Genomic DNA, 16758 nt, shown 5'->3' with positions numbered 1-16758 from the left:
AACAATACATAAGTTACATAGCAATATTATTAATGCACAATATAGGAGAACCGGGAATAAATACACAGATGACATTATTGGTTAGCCATTTGGGACAGTATCATGGTGTAGGAATGGTAGTGTCCAATGTGGGGTACTACACATGAAAGTTTTTTTCTTTTTTTTTCTCTTCTGACATGTTCGTTTTAGTAACTACTCACATGCAATAACAATTCTGGAGCATCTATTCTTATGACTCTAGGTTGTGCGATTCTTTTATTATTCCTGCTAGAATTTTTGAATTGCTATCAGTTTTAAATGATGGTCCAGATGGGTGTTACCAGTTGGGGGGGTGTCCCAGTACAGTCTGAAACTATCCAATTAGTGCTGCCAGTGTCAGACTGTGCAGGGACACCCACCCCCCAACTGGTAACACCCAGCAGGACTTTCATTGCAAACTGCTAGCAATTCATAACTTCTAGCAGGAATAATAAAGGAACGGCACACCACAGAGTCATAAGAATAGATGCTCCAGAATTGTTATTGCATGGGAAATGCAAGTAGTAACTAAAAACAGAAATGTCAGGAGAAGTGATTGCTCAGTTTTGAAACCTCATGCGCACCTATATACTTGAGGTGCATTTATTTCAACAGGGCTATGCATACACAACAGTAGCAAAATAGAATACACAAAAGAAGACTGACGGCATCTACATGAAGAGTACACAAGTGAAAATATGTCCTCGGCATAGACGTCTATTGTTCTTTATGCTTCTAGATGCTGTACTACGTAGAAGATGTGCCAGCAACACTGACCTTCTTCAGGAGCCTATTGGCACCAAATGGAAAACTTCTTATAATACTTGTATCCGGTAAGAGATTTAAGAGGCCCTGTCACCTCCCCTGACATGTCTGTTCTAATAGCTTCATGCATTCCCCGTGTAATAACAGTTCTGGAGCATCTATTCTTATGGCTCTATGTTGTGCCATTCCTTTATAATTCATGCTAGAAGTTATGAATGAATTGCTAGCAGTCTGCAGTAAGGGTACAGAGGGGTGGTAACCAGTTGGGGGGGTGTACCTGCACAGTCTCACTCTATCCAATCAGTGCTGCCATTTTCAGTCTGTGCAGGGACACACCCCCAACTGGTTACCTCCCCTCTGTACCCTTACTGCAGACTGCTAGCAATTCATTCATAACTTCTGGTAGAAATAATAAAAAAAATGGCACAACATAGAACCATAAGAATAGATGTTCCACAATTGTTATTATATGGGGAATGCATGAAGCTATTAAGGCTACTTTCACACTGGCGTTTCTGGGTCTGCTTGTGAGATCCGTTTCAGGGATCTCACAAGCGGCCCAAAACAGATCAGTTCAAAATGCATCAATTTGACTACGTTTGGTCTCCGCTGTGTTTTTTAGACGGTCACTATAACACAGCTTGCAGCGTTTTGGTGACCGTCTGATGATGCAGAGCCAAACGGATCAGTCCTGACTTACAATGTAAGTCAATGGGGACTGATCTGTTTTTCACTGACACAATATGGTGCAATTGAAAACGGATCCGTCCCCCACTGACTTTCAATGTAAGTCAAGATGGATCCGTTTTGACTTAGACTTTTTTTTGAATGTATAATGCAAACGGATCCGTTTTGAACGGATACAAGCGTTTGCATTATCAGTGCGGATTCGTCTGTGCAGATACAAGATGGATCCGCACCAAACGCGAGTGTGAAAGTAGCCTAAAACAGGCATGTCAGGAGCGGGGAGAGGTCCTCTTTAAAACGTAACATTTTACTCCCCATCATCCAGAGGCGTCTCCAAGCATCTGTATTTGTGGAACAGCCGAAAGAGCAAAATGTGATGTAAAGAGCCTATTGGCAGATTATCTAGGTCTTGCCTCAGTATAATGTCCCATATGATCTGACCAGATTGAAGACGGATCATTTGGGCAAGACTCCCAGGCTTCATTACTGGAGAGCTAGACTTGAGATAGCTAGATCAAAACAGGAGGTTGATCCACAGATATCGGTACAGAAAGGAGTGACTGCCATGTGACAGCCGATTCATTCCTAAAGATCTGAAGGAGCGTCTGTCAAGTGATGGCCACTTGGAGCTTCTATTTAAGCAGATCCTACTGATCGGGCCTGGATTTATATCACATCATTTTATATAAGTTATGTCCCTTCCTCAAGTTCCATCCAACTTTTCTTTCTTCCCATCAGGAAACAGTGGATCTTCTATTATATGGAAGAAGTACGGACCACGTTTGCCCCGAAACAACCAGTGCCTCTCAGCGGACGACATTGCAGACATGCTGAGATCAGAGGGCACAAAGTATCAGAGCTATGAGCTGCCATCTTACAGTAACATCACGGAATGCTTCATCGATGGGAACAGGAACGGGGACTTGATGTTGGATTTTCTCACAGAGACTTATGATTTTAACAAAAATGCCTCTCCCGAGCTGAGAGAGGAAATAATTCAAGATCTCAAGTGCCCAAAGTACAGCTCTGTTAAAGAGGGAAAGATCATTTTAAATAATAGTCTTAGCGCTATAGTGGTGGGGAGTGGATAGATATGAGGAACAATGGGCGCGTCCATGCAACTGGTCTCAGGGATTGCAAAAATTCTCTAAATCTTGACAAATTTTTACTGTTTTTAGACGCGATGTTTAAAAATATTGCGGGTCACCCTTTTTGCTATTATGGGGACTGTTAATGTAGTGGAACAAGGTGGGAAGGCTTGGGGGTTCTCTACACCTCCATAGTCTATGCTTTTTCCTCATATTTAGTTTTTTTTGGGTCAAGGGCAAAACCTACAATCTCTCCCTCCATAATTTGCTCAATGCCCCTTCCGTAAGTCTCATACACATCCAATGCAGAGTGCCATATCCAAGCATAACCAGCCCTCTGTTTAAATATATGGGGCACTAGACACACAGAAGCGGCAACAGGACTCTTTTATTTAGGTAAGAGTCACAAAGATGGGTTCAACACCTAGTTTTTTGCATCTGTCCTACTAAAGGATTGTACCGTTTTATTAATCTTTTTTGTTTAGGACTCCCAGTGGCTTAAAAATAAACGCCCTACTGATTTCACCATGCTCCAGTCCCTGCTGCTCTTCAATTCCTGGTCCCAGTTTAATGCACCAGAAATACTTGGAAAAGCCAATCACGGGCTAAGGTGGTCCACCACAAGTGATCGGATAAGTCGATTCAGGACCAGGAATTGAAGAGCCTTCTGATATGTAAAATGGCAGGCAACATTTTAAGCGGTTCATGTTGGTTGAATCTCAAAAGTTTGGGATTTTCTGGCAACCAAAGTTTTTTTAAGGAAATTCGTAATGAATTTCATTAGTGTTGAATCAATTTGCTCATCTCTACCCAGCAACCGTTCTGAGCGCTGTTCAGCGGCGCCTCTACATGCTCGATGTCGGATCGGCAGCTGCCCCGTCTGCCATGCAGCAGCGCCTTTCCATGCCACATCTTTTTGCTGGACAACCCCTTTAAGAAAAACAACATTCCTGGTGAATGTCTTGTACAAGTCAAGGAACCAACCTTACCTAAGACAAAGACAATACAACCAGCCCCTTGAGACCTGAGACCCAGGTGCTGCTGACCTTAAGAATCTCAATGCTTATAATATGAGCTCTGGTAAAGCTGTTCCTGTTTTCCATAGTTCCGATTTTTAAATATTGCACCATCTTGTTAATGGGCCGGTTGTGCTAACAAGCTAAAAGGAATAACAGTGATATTTAGTAGAGACTCTGGGTCACGCCGCCATGTCAAGTGCACCTGCAAAGGCTGGTGCCTCGCTCCTCGCCACTTGTCTTGTTATTTCTTGTAAGGGCTTTTATTTTAGGTATATTCTGCTTTGATTAATGTATAATGTTTAATAAATGCGACAATGTAGAACAATAAACCTTGCTCTATACTTTTTTTTAACTTATGAAAACTTTTTGTAAAGTTTGAACTTTTTAAAGAGCCAGTTTCTTATTTTCGTTTTTTATGCATATGATGGCTTCCAGCTGGTCATCCTGCTTTTGACATTGGTTGAAACTTGAATAGATGGACATGCCAGTGCTTCAATCAGCCTGAAAAATTTAGTAAAACTCTCTGATGTCTCCTCTGATTTCTCAATTTTTTTTTTATTATAAACAGTAGAAAAATTTCAACAGGTTTTTGGAGCAAAAACAGGCGTAATTTTGAAAAATATACAGAACACTGCTATTGACACACTAAAATATGCTTTTTGCAATGCTCCGTTATAAACTGTAGAAGCTTTACTCCTTCGTTAGTCGTAGAACATGGGACTGACCATAGAGCCTACAGGGAAATTTCCCAGTGGGTGATATACAGCGGCCCGCCCAAGCACTCCTCTTGGCCGCCAGCTGGGTACATAAAGATCTGATGATCTCAGCATTGATTAATGTAGGAGCATCAGTCATTTATGTACCGCAGGTGCCCTCCTGTATTCAACTGTATTGCCTTTCTCAGGACGATGATACAATTTCATACTGTAGCATGGGCGGCAGTATGTTGTGCTGCACTGTGGTATCTGGTACTGCTGGGGCAGTATTTTGTTCAGCACTATGGTATTGCTAGCCCTGCCTACTTCTGTTGTCCCACCTTCTGTCAATGTGGACCAACCTCCAACATGGGGCCACTTTAAGTTACCAGTCCGCCCTGCGGGAAAATCACATCTTGTATTATATTCCAGAGCTGCACTCACTATTCTGCTGGTGCAGTCATTGTGTACACACATTACATTACTTATACTGTACTGATCCTGAGTTACATCCTGTATTATACTCCTGAGCTGCACTCACTATTCTGCTGGTGGAGTCACTGTGTACATACATTACTTATCCTATACTGATCCTGAGTTACATCCTGTATTATACTCAAGAGCTGCACTCACTATTCTGCTGGTGGAGTCACTGTGTACATACATTACTTATCCTGTTCTGATCCTGAGTTACATCCTGTATAATACTCCAGAGCTGCACTCACTATTCTGCTGGTGCAGTCACTATTTACATACATTACATTACTTATCCTGTACTGATCCCAAGTTACATCCTGTATAATACTCCAGAGCTGCACTCACTATTCTGCTGGTGGAGTCACTGTGTACATACATTACATTACTTATCCTGTATTGATCCTGAGTTACATCCTGTATTATACTCCTGAGCTGCACTCACTATTCTGCTGGTGCAGTCATTGTGTACATACATTACATTACTTATCCTGTACTGATCCTGAGTTACATCCTTTATTATACTCCAGATCTGTACTCACTATTCTGCTGGTGGAGTCACTGTGTACATACATTACATTACTTATCCTGTACTGATCCTGAGTTACATCCTTTATTATACTCCAGAGCTGTACTCACTATTCTGCTGGTGGAGTCACTGTGTACATACATTACTTATACTGTACTGATCCTGAGTTACATCCTGTATAATACTCCAGAGCTGCACTCACTATTCTGCTGGTGGAGTCACTGTGTACATACATTACTTATCCTGTACTGATCCTGAGTTACATCCTGTATAATACTCCAGAGCTGTACTCACTATTCTGCTGGTGGAGTCACTGTGTACATACATTACTGATCCTGAGTTACATCCTGTATTATACTCCAGAGCTGCACTCACTATTCTGCTGGTGGAGTCACTGTGTACATACATTACTTATCCTGTACTGATCCTGAGTTACATCCTGTATAATACTCCAGAGCTGCACTCACTATTCTGCTGGTGCAGTCACTATTTACATACATTACATTACTTATCCTGTACTGATCCTGAGTTACATCCTGTATAATACTCCAGAGCTGCACTCACTATTCTGCTGGTGCAGTCACTATGTACATGCATTACTTTATTTATCCTGTACTGATCCTGAGTTACATCCTGTATTATACTCCAGAGCTGCACTCACTATTCTGCTGGTGGAGTCACTGTGTATATACAGGGAGTGCAGAATTATTAGGCAAATGAGTATTTTGACCACATCATCCTCTTTATGCATGTTGTCTTACTCCAAGCTGTATAGGCTCGAAAGCCTACTACCAATTAAGCATATTAGGTGATGTGCATCTCTGTAATGAGAAGTGGTGTGGTCTAATGACATCAACACCCTTTATCAGGTGTGCATAATTATTAGGCAACTTCCTTTCCTTTGGCAAAATGGGTCAAAAGAAGGACTTGACAGGCTCAGAAAAGTCAAAAATAGTGAGATATCTTGCAGAGGGATGCAGCACTCTTAAAATTGCAAAGCTTCTGAAGCGTGATCATCGAACAATCAAGCGTTTCATTCAAAATAGTCAACAGGGTCGCAAGAAGCGTGTGGAAAAACCAAGGCGCAAAATAACTGCCCATGAACTGAGAAAAGTCAAGCGTGCAGCTGCCAAGATGCCACTTGCCACCAGTTTGGCCATATTTCAGAGCTGCAACATCACTGGAGTGCCCAAAAGCACAAGGTGTGCAATACTCAGAGACATGGCCAAGGTAAGAAAGGCTGAAAGACGACCACCACTGAACAAGACACACAAGCTGAAACGTCAAGACTGGGCCAAGAAATATCTCAAGACTGATTTTTCTAAGGTTTTATGGACTGATGAAATGAGAGTGAGTCTTGATGGGCCAGATGGATGGGCCCGTGGCTGGATTGGTAAAGGGCAGAGAGCTCCAGTCCGACTCAGACGCCAGCAAGGTGGAGGTGGAGTACTGGTTTGGGCTGGTATCATCAAAGATGAGCTTGTGGGGCCTTTTCGGGTTGAGGATGGAGTCAAGCTCAACTCCCAGTCCTACTGCCAGTTTCTGGAAGACACCTTCTTCAAGCAGTGGTACAGGAAGAAGTCTGCATCCTTCAAGAAAAACATGATTTTCATGCAGGACAATGCTCCATCACACACGTCCAAGTACTCCACAGCATGGCTGGCAAGAAAGGGTATAAAAGAAGAAAATCTAATGACATGGCCTCCTTGTTCACCTGATCTGAACCCCATTGAGAACCTGTGGTCCATCATCAAATGTGAGATTTACAAGGAGGGAAAACAGTACACCTCTCTGAACAGTGTCTGGGAGGCTGTGGTTGCTGCTGCACGCAATGTTGATGGTGAACAGATCAAAACACTGACAGAATCCATGGATGGCAGGCTTTTGAGTGTCCTTGCAAATAAAGGTGGCTATATTGGTCACTGATTTGTTTTTGTTTTGTTTTTGAATGTCAGAAATGTATATTTGTGAATGTTGAGATGTTATATTGGTTTCACTGGTAAAAATAAATTATTGAAATGGGTATATATTTGTTTTTTGTTAAGTTGCCTAATAATTATGCACAGTAATAGTCACCTGCACACACAGATATCCCCCTAAAATAGCTAAAACTAAAAACAAACTAAAAACTACTTCCAAAAATATTCAGCTTTGATATTAATGAGTTTTTTGGGTTCATTGAGAACATGGTTGTTGTTCAATAATAAAATTAATCCTCAAAAATACAACTTGCCTAATAATTCTGCACTCCCTGTACATTACATTACTTATCCTGTACTGATCCTGAGTTACATCTTGTATTATACTTCAGAGCTGCTCTCACTATTCTGCTGACTTCGCCTGCAGGCTGTGTGTCTGTACAGAGCTTACTTTAATCATTTACATTCTGGAAAGTGGCCCAGTTGAAAGATTCAAAGTTCTCTAACCTTCCACCAAGATGACTCTTGCTTTTGGAAAGCCTCACACATGATTAGAAGCCCCACCCCATGTCAATCAAAAGAGCAAATTCCCCCCTCATAGCAGAAGTGTTTGTGTAGTGGGGGCTGGGATCTCATCTGCAGGCTGGGAGAAGAGGATTAGGTTACGTGCAGTGGATCAATGTAAGCCCTCCTGCATTTGCGGATCCGCAATACACGGGCGCCGTTCTGTGGGCATTCCACATCACGGATGCGGACCCATTCACTTCAGTGGGTCCGCAAATCCGGAGATGCGGAACGGAAGCACGGAACAGAACCCTGCGGAAGCAGTACGGAGTGCTTCCCTGGGGTTTCGTCCTGTACTTCCGTTCCGCAAAAAAATAGAACATGCTCTATCTTTTTGCGGAACGGGCGGATCGCTGCCCCATGGTCGGTGTTCATGCATTGCGGCCCGCAATTTTCGGACAGCAGCACGGCCACAGGGCGCACACGTTCATGTGAAAGAGGGCTAAGGCTCTGCTCACATCTGACCTATATGTTTAGTTACCATATAGAAGTATAGGAACCAAAGTTTAATCCTTGGGCAATTCCTTTTGGGAAAAGGAGTCCGCTGACTGTCATGTCAGGGTGTCGTGGTACTAAGACCCCAGCGATCAAATGTGATGTAAGGGAGAACCTCACAGGAAGTGTTCAGTTTCCCTGCAGCGCCACCACTGGAGAAATGAAGCATTACACTCTTGTAGCTCCTCAAGGAAAAAAGTTCCGTATACTGTGTTAAAATGTCAAAATAAAATGAATATTGTAGTTAAAATGTCAAAATAAAATGAATATTGTAATTATCTGATAACACACCCCAAAATTTGTGGCTTCTTGATGCTATTTTTTGGCATAAAGGAAATGATAAATGATCCCTTCTATGTAATGACATCACGTGACCATAGTGGCAATGTGACATCAGCATTTTGGGTGAAAAGTCGCTGCTGCAAGTATCGATTGATCCCATGACCGGAGTATACCCCTCTAATGTTTAATCAATGAATGCAGGTCCATTAATCAGATCCTACAGAGGGACTAAGGGATTGGGGTCATTAGTAGGAACTGTCCCCCAAAAGAGTGACACTGGGAAGGAACTGCATGTAACGGCTATGTCTCTGTACACACAGATCCACACTGTGACATTGTTCTGGTGTCTCGCCCGCTGGAATCACTTCCTGGGCACTGGGCTGTAGAAGAATCTGTGGGAGGGGAAATTCAAGGCTGAGTCTACAGAAAGTTCACTTTCCTGTTCCAGCTGCTGGTGGTGAGTACATGACATAAGGAGAGCTGCAAACAAGTCTTCTGCTAAAGAACCAACACAATGTGCACAAGAGAGTGTCCCCAGGAGTGATCATAGTATACATCCTCTACTTCCACCCTCAGGCCCAGCTCCCCCCCCCCCCTTCGTCCTTCTTGTTTTTGACTGCAACCCTCCTCCTGCCTTCAGGGAAATTGAATACAAATGTGGAGCACGGACAGAAAATGCAGCCCTGGGCACAGACATTACATTGATTGGCAATTTAATATCTATGGTGGCTTCCAGAAGTACAGTTCTGTGGTGGAGTATGTGGAGTATTAGATCTATAGTGGCCTCCAGATAGTTTTGTGGTGCAGTATTTAGGGTGTCGCATCTATGGTTGCTTCTAGTTATGCTTTTCTTTGAGGAACTGTTTGGGTTGTCTATGGCGTCTTCCAGAAGTACAGTTCTTTGGTGGAGAACCTAGATTGTTATATCAATGGTGGCTTCCAGAAGTACACTTCTGTGGTGTATTATTTGTAGTATCATATCTATAGCGGTTTTCAGATGTACAGTTTTCTGGTAAAGTATTTGGGGTATTATTTCAATGCTGTTCTTTGAGGGACTGTTTGGGGTGTTCTGAGAACTGAAAGTCCTATTGTTGGCGATACATCAGCTTAAAGTAGCTACAATGTAAACTTTCTCATCTTAAAGGGGTTGTCCGGGTTCAGAGCTGAACCCGGACATAACCATATTTTCACCCCAGGCAGCTCCCCTGACTTGAGCATCGGAGCAGTTCATGCTCCGATGCTTTCCTTTGCCCAGGGCAAAGGCATTTCTTGGAGTTCCGGTGACGTACCGGGTTTCTCCATGGGGCTGCCAGGAAGCCCTGTGGCGTCACCGGCACTGATGGGCGGGATTTAGCACTGCCCTAACCAGTAAAACGGCTAGGGCAGCGCTAAAGCCCGCCCATCAGAGCCGGTGACGTCACCGAACACACTGCCGGGCGGAAGTGTATGCCATCCATTTTTTTTGCAGATCCATTGTAACAATGCCTAAAACGGACAAGAATAGGACATGTTCTATTTTTTTTTTTTGCGGGGCTGTGGAACGGACACACTGATGCGGACATTTTTTGCGGACCCATTGAAATGAATGTGTCCGCATCCTATCCGCAAAAAAAAACGGAACGGAAACAAACAATGTTCGTGTGCATGTAGCCTTAGGCTTAATTCACACGTCCGCAACGTGTTTTGCGGATCTGCAAAACACGGAGGGCAATATGCGTTCCACATTTTGCGGACCGCACATTGCCGGCACAAATAGAATATGCCTGTTCTTGTCCGCAATTGCGGAAAAGAATAGGACATGTTCTATTTTTTTTTGCGGAACGGAAGTGCGGATCCGCAATTCTGTGTCCGGGCAGCACAAGTGAATGGATCTGCGCTATCCTCATGATAGGCCATCACTATCTGACTGCTGGGGGTCTGACACCTCACACCCCTGCCGATCAGCTCTTTTGGGGGAGCTCCGGTGCTGGAAGTCAGTTCGTTGTACAGCGGATGGTTACTGTAGGAGCAGCCGTGTCCACCACATGATGGATGGATTGGTGGGGGTGCAGGGTGTCAGACCACTGCCGGTCAGATGATCATGGTCTATCCTGAGGCCCCGTCATCCGCAAAAAAGACTGTGGTATTATAAATGGCACATGATCAGTAGTGTTGAGCGCGAATATTCGAATCACGAATTTTAATTGCGACTATCGCCACTTCGAGAATTTGCGAATATTTTGAATATAGTGCTATATATTCGTATTCGCGAATAGTGTTGAATATTCTAATCGCGAATATATTACATTGACGATTTTCGCAATCAAGTAAACAATGACTGGGGATCACGAATTCTCGAATTTGCGAATTTATGGCGAATATTCGCCAATTCGAATATTGCCTATGACGCTCACCACTAATGATCAGTGGGGCCCCAGTTACAGATTTTTACATTAGGGCCCAGGAACGTCCGGTTACCCCGGGCGGACGAATTCTTTTTGTATGCTGGACCAGAGTTGTCTACTGTGTCTTACTGTATTACACTATATGTTATTGCCAGTCCAATAGAAGGAATCGAGGGAAGGCGTCGTACGGAGGACGGTTACACAGGGAAGGCGTCGTACGGAGGACGGTTACACAGGGAAGGCGTCGTACGGAGGACGGTTACACAGGGAAGGCGTCGTACGGAGGACGGTTACACAGGGAAGGCGTCGTACGGAGGACGGTTACACAGGGCGATGGATGCACAGACATAGGAGCTCAGTCGTAGTAGCAGGTGACATCTCCTCGCTGCAGCAATCCCCCTGAGGAGAGATCAGACAGGAACTTGTGCTGAGGCCAAGAAATACACAAGAACGCCTCGTTCACTGCTCTCCTCCTCGCTGCTCAGGAAGAAAGATGGAGACTGCAATGAGGAGCCTTCTGTCAGATAACAGCAGATACGTCGAGTCCTTCCGCCTCTTCCTCAAGAATTCCACTGAGCACCAGTGCATGCAGGAGTTTATAGAGACCAGGCTGCCGGGTGTCGTCTCCAGGTAAGTCACCCTCGTGTTATATTATATGTACGGTGATATATACCTAATACTAGAGGTGTCGTCCTAATACTGTCTCGTACAGCGTGTCTATGGTGGGATTCATACCTTTCAAAGATCTCTGTGGACACATTCCACATCAGAGACCCCCTCCCAAATAAGCTCCTTTGCTGTAATATATAATGTAACAGTTTGAAGGATTCTCCCAGGTCTTTAATATTGATGGCCTATTCTCTGAGACGCCTGCCAGTCAGCTGCAATACCATGCACAGCCACCACCTTAGGTATGGCGCTGTTCCCATGTAAACAAAGAGCCGTTTGATTTGATCCTACCATATATTTGATCGGGGCAGGCTGGGGAGCCAGCGGTAAGATGCCAGGCTCCCTGATGGACTGCATTGTAGTCAATGGGGTTAGTCAGACGCTGTCAGTTTCAGTTGTGCGCCAACTCAGACCATTCCTTCATTTTCATTTCTGAACAACAGAAGTCAACAGAGGTGATGCTCACAAAGCCTACAGTCATGTGAAAAAATTAGGACACCCTTTGAAAGCATGTGGTTTTTTGTAACATTTTTAATAAATGGTTATTTCATCTCCGTTTCAACAATACAGAGAGATTAAAGTAATCCGACTAAACAAAGAAAACTGAAGAAAAGTCTTTTCAAGATCTTCTGTAAATGTCATTCTACAAAAATGCCTATTCTAACTGAGGAAAAAGATAGGACACCCTTGCCCCTAATAGCGAGTGTTACCTCCTTTGGCTGAAATAACTGCAGTGAGACGGTTCTTGTAGCCATCTACCAGTCTTCGACATCGGTCTGAGGAAATTTTACCCCACTCCTCAATGCAGAACTTTTTCAGCTGTGAGATGTTTGAGGGGCTTCTTGCACGTACAGCCCTTTTCAAGTCACCCCACAGCATCTCAATGGGATTCAAATCTGGACTTTGACTTGGCCATTCCAGGACTCTCCATTTCTTCTTTTTCAGCCAATCTTTGGTTGATTTACTAGTATGTTTTGGGTCATTGTCATGTTGCATGGTCCAGTTCCGCTTCAGCTTTAATTTTCTAACTGATGGTCTCACATGTTCTTCAAGCACCTTCTCATACACAGTAGAATTCATCGTGGATTCTATGATGGTGAGCTGACCAGGTCCTGCTGCAGCAAAGCAGCCCCAAACCATGACACTTCCACCTCCATGCTTCACAGTTGGTATGAGGTTCTTTTCTTGGAATGCTGTGTTTGGTTTACGCCAAACATGTCCTCTGCTGTTGTGTCCAAATAATTAAATTTTGGACTCATCTGTCCAAAGAACATTATTCCAGAAGTCCTGGTCTTTGTCAACTTTATCGCTGGCAAATGTCAGTCTGGCCTCGATGTTTCTCTTGGAAAGCAAAGGTTTCCTCCTTGCACACCTCCCATGCAAGTTAAACTTGTACAGTCTCTTTCTGATTGTAGAGGCATGTACTTCTACATCAACAGTAGCCAGAGCCTGCTGTAGTTCTCGAGATGACACTTTAGGGTTTTTGGATACCTCTTTTAGCATCTTGCGGTCTGCTCTTGGGGTGAACTTGCTGGGGCGACCAGTCCTGGGCATGTTGGCAGTTGTTTTGAAAGCCCTCCACTTGTAGACTATCTTCCGGACAGTGGAATGGCTGATTTCAAAATCTTTTGAGATCTTTTTAAATCCCTTCCCAGACTCATAGGCTGCTACAATCTTTTTTCTGAAGTCCTCTGACAGCTCTTTTGCTCTCACCATGGTGCTCACTCTCACTTCAACAGTCAGGAGCACACCAAACTAAATGTCTGAGGTTTAAATAGGGCAAGCCTCATTCAACATGCAGAGTAACGATCTACTAATTATGTGCACCTGGTGTGATATACCTGTGTGAGATCTGAGCCAATTTAAGAGGGAATACATGTGAGGGTTGTCCTATCTTTTTCCTCAGTTAGAATAGGCATTTTTGTAGAATGACATTTACAGAAGATCTTGAAAAGACTTTTCTTCAGTTTTCTTTGTTTAGTTGGATTACTTTAATCTCTCTGTATTGTTGAAACGGAGATGAAATAACCATTTATTAAAAATGTTACAAAAAACCACATGCTTTCAAAGGGTGTCCTAATTTTTTCACATGACTGTAACTGCAAGTGATGCCTAAGGTAGTCTGAAACACACTCACTTGTCACTGGATCTGGCTCCCCCTCCCCAATACTTTACACTGCAGTCAGATTGTCTGTTCTGTATAAGATGATAGAATGGTAAGAAAGTAAAGCAAAGCAACAGTAAAAGTAAGGATTATCAGATGTGATTGGATGCAAACAGCACCCAATATCTCTGCTTCCGAAATTACTGTAAGACTCAAAGAAGATAGAGTTAAAGAGGTTTTCCAGGAGTTCAAAATTGATGAATCGCTTTAAGATGGGTGCGGTCCTTACACTTAAGGACTGCTTAGTGCCCTTCGAGAGAATGGGATTGAGCTGCAGTACCAGTGTATGAAGCTGTGACTAAAAAAACAATAAGGCCTCCTGCACACGAACGTGTGCGCCCCCCGTGGCCGTGCGGGCCGCAATGCATGAACACCGACCGCGGGGCAGCCGCAGCGGATCGCGGACCCATTTACTTTAATGGGTCCGAGATCCGGCCGTTCCGCAAAAAGATAGGGCATGTTCTATCTTTTTGCGGAACGGAAGTACGGGACAAAACCCCACGGAAGCACTCCGTAGTGCTTCCTTAGGGTTCCGCTCCGTGCTTCCGTTCCGCACCATTCCGCATCTCCGGATTTTGAAATGAATTGTTCACATCCATAATGCGAAATACACAAGGAACGGTGCCCGTGTATTGCTGGAGCACCGTGACCCCTTCAATCATCTGATCGCTGGTGGTGCTGAGAGTTTTATCCTAAGAATAGTCCTGAAAAAACTATTTACGCCTCTGGATATTTCTAGATTGTGTGTATCAAGCAGTATCTGTCTGTTTCTCAGCTTAGGAGATGGAAAGACGACCATCAATGTCCTCGGAGTAGGAAGTGGATCAGGTAAGAGTCAACCAATGTTAGAGCCACAAAGTCATTGTAAAGTCTTGTGTATGGGGTAGATATCATTATACTTTATGCAAAAGTCTCAAAGGGGTTTTCCAGGTTCAGAACATATCCCCATTTTCACCCCGGCAGCCCCCCTGACTTGAGCATCGGAGCAGTTCATGCTCCGATGCTCTCCTTTGCCCTGCGCTAAATCGCGTTCCGGTGACGTACCAGGGCTCTTCATGGGGCTGCCAGGAAGCCCGGTGATGTCACCGGCACTGATTGGTGGGCTTTAGCGCTGCCCTAGCCAGTAAAACAGCTAGGGCAGCGCTAAAGCCCGCCCATCAGAGCCGGTGATGTCACTGAACACACTGCTGGGCGGAAGCATCCGCCCGGCAATGTGTTGTGATAAACAAAAGAGACTGTGCCCTGTGCGATCTAGCGCAGGGCAAGGGAGCGCATTGGAGCATGAGATGCTCCGATGCTAGCCTCAGAGGGGCTGCCTGGGTGAAAATAAGGGTATGTCCGGGTTCAGCTCTGAACCCAGACAACCACTTTAAGTTGGGGGTCTTAATGGGGGCAGTGGTTTAAAAAAAGTGTAATTCCTTGACAGATCTCTGGAGACCAAAAGGGACCACAGTGGTTGTGAGAACCCCATGGCCCATCGGCTACTCATCAGCTTCTCTTAGCTTTACTCACGAAGGGCACCACAGCCACTCCTACCAAATGGTGGAAGTCTAAGCCCTGGACCCCAAGTGATACCCTCAATCATACAGCTCCACTTGAGCTATATATATTCATCAGTCAGCGAGATCTACCCATAGAGAGGACCGTCAGCATTTTTTCCTTTTGGAAATCATTGGGGATTGTGCAGGACTTCTATAAGAAGTCCTAGGGAGCCCTCCCTTCACATGCATCCTGGGCTTGTCTGAGCATGCATATGTTCTGACTGGGGAGAGGCAGATAAGCCACTGTCAGACCCCTCTGGCAGCAGCTTATAGGATCGGGCATGTTGAAAAACAGCTGCCCAGTACTTCTCTCTCAGGAAACTTTGAGATGCCTGCATACATATTAGATGTTTGGCCCAAGATCGTTGGGTTCAGTCAACATTAAAGGGGTTGTCTTGTTTTTTTTCCTAAATCTTCCCCCAGCCAGTGGTACCTGTGGAGAAATCCATAGTCACCTGTCCTGCTCCCCTCGCAGCATTCACTGGACATCCGGTTCCCGTCTGTCAACCTCTGCACAGATGGGGTCATATGTGACACTGCAGCCAATGACTGGCCTTAGCAGTGACGTGTGCCTAAGTGCCACATGGGGACACATCACCGCCACGACCAGTGATTGGCTTCAGTGGTGCATATGACCCTGTCCGTTGGGGACCAGAATATTGCTTAAAGGATGCAGGAAGCTAGAATGGTCGGGAGCAGAAGAGTATGAGCAGCTTGAAAAGTCCCTAAAGGCTGGACAACCCCTTTAAGGCAGTCTTTGTGTGGATTGCATAGACTGCAGTATCATTTTCTAGCGCCCCCTATGTTAGCTAAAGGAAGACGAGCATTGTAAATGATGAGTAGACATATAGTAATTGGAATAAGTACCGTGCCATACTTTGGTTTACCTGCGGAGGTGCTCGTTTTTTCTTGGATAAGAAGATATTACATGATAGACTTTACTGGTTTCTTAAAAACACTTTCTCGTAAATTCCATATTTAGGTGAAATAGACCTAAAAATCTTCTCCAAAATACAAGCTCGATATCCTGGAGTCCCCATCCATACTGACATTGTTGAGCCAAGCCCAGAGCAGATCCTCAGCTACAAGGGTAAGTGTGTCCTCCCTGCTCCTTATTCTCTGTACTTTGCCCTAATTTAGTGCTTGTCAAGGTGCCACTTTCCTGTGTACTTTGGGCAGAAGGAAACCCTTCCAGGCTGCTTTATGGCAGTAATCTGATTCAATGTGTTTCAGAGCGCGTGGCCAAGACCCCGGGACTTCAAAACATAAATTTTAACTGGATCAAGAAAACATCTTCTGAGTTTGAGCTTCAAGTAAAGGAGGAAAAGTCAGAAAGAAAGTATGATTTCATCCATATGATCCAGGTAATTGTTCTGTAGTGTGTGTGTGTGCTGATGAGCGCCAATGAGACGGATGCCGGGATGGTTTGGAGGACTGCACTCACTGGTGTACCATGGTGGTTTTT

At 44.4% G+C, this 16758-nt stretch overlaps 2 protein-coding genes across 3 annotated transcripts in view; both read left to right on the top strand.

The window, feature by feature from the left end:
* LOC121008826 (histamine N-methyltransferase-like) overlaps window positions 1-11270 on the top strand; it is a 23279-nt gene extending 12009 nt beyond the window's left edge. Inside the window, exons 5-7 of the mRNA XM_040441524.1 lie at window positions 758-872; window positions 2179-2488; window positions 11075-11270. Of these exons, the coding sequence (XP_040297458.1) occupies window positions 758-872; window positions 2179-2488; window positions 11075-11270 (621 nt within the window). The remainder of the gene's footprint in view (window positions 1-757; window positions 873-2178; window positions 2489-11074) is intronic.
* The window catches only part of LOC121008099 (histamine N-methyltransferase A-like), a 27569-nt gene continuing 18400 nt past the window's right edge, over window positions 7590-16758 (top strand). The window contains exons 1-5 of one of the 2 annotated variants that reach the window (XM_040440445.1): window positions 7590-7875; window positions 11405-11549; window positions 14528-14580; window positions 16276-16383; window positions 16527-16657. In XM_040440445.1, the coding sequence (XP_040296379.1) occupies window positions 11413-11549; window positions 14528-14580; window positions 16276-16383; window positions 16527-16657 (429 nt within the window). In that variant the 5' untranslated portion in view covers window positions 7590-7875; window positions 11405-11412. Of the gene's footprint in view, window positions 7876-8903; window positions 8993-11404; window positions 11550-14527; window positions 14581-16275; window positions 16384-16526; window positions 16658-16758 lie in introns of those variants that run through there. The other variant, XM_040440446.1, reaches the window with a different exon arrangement.

Source organism: Bufo bufo, chromosome 7, assembly GCF_905171765.1.
Source record: "Bufo bufo chromosome 7, aBufBuf1.1, whole genome shotgun sequence".
NCBI classification, from domain to species: domain Eukaryota; kingdom Metazoa; phylum Chordata; class Amphibia; order Anura; family Bufonidae; genus Bufo; species Bufo bufo.
Note: the sequence above shows the minus strand (reverse complement) of the source record. Positions and strands in the feature narration are given on the sequence as shown.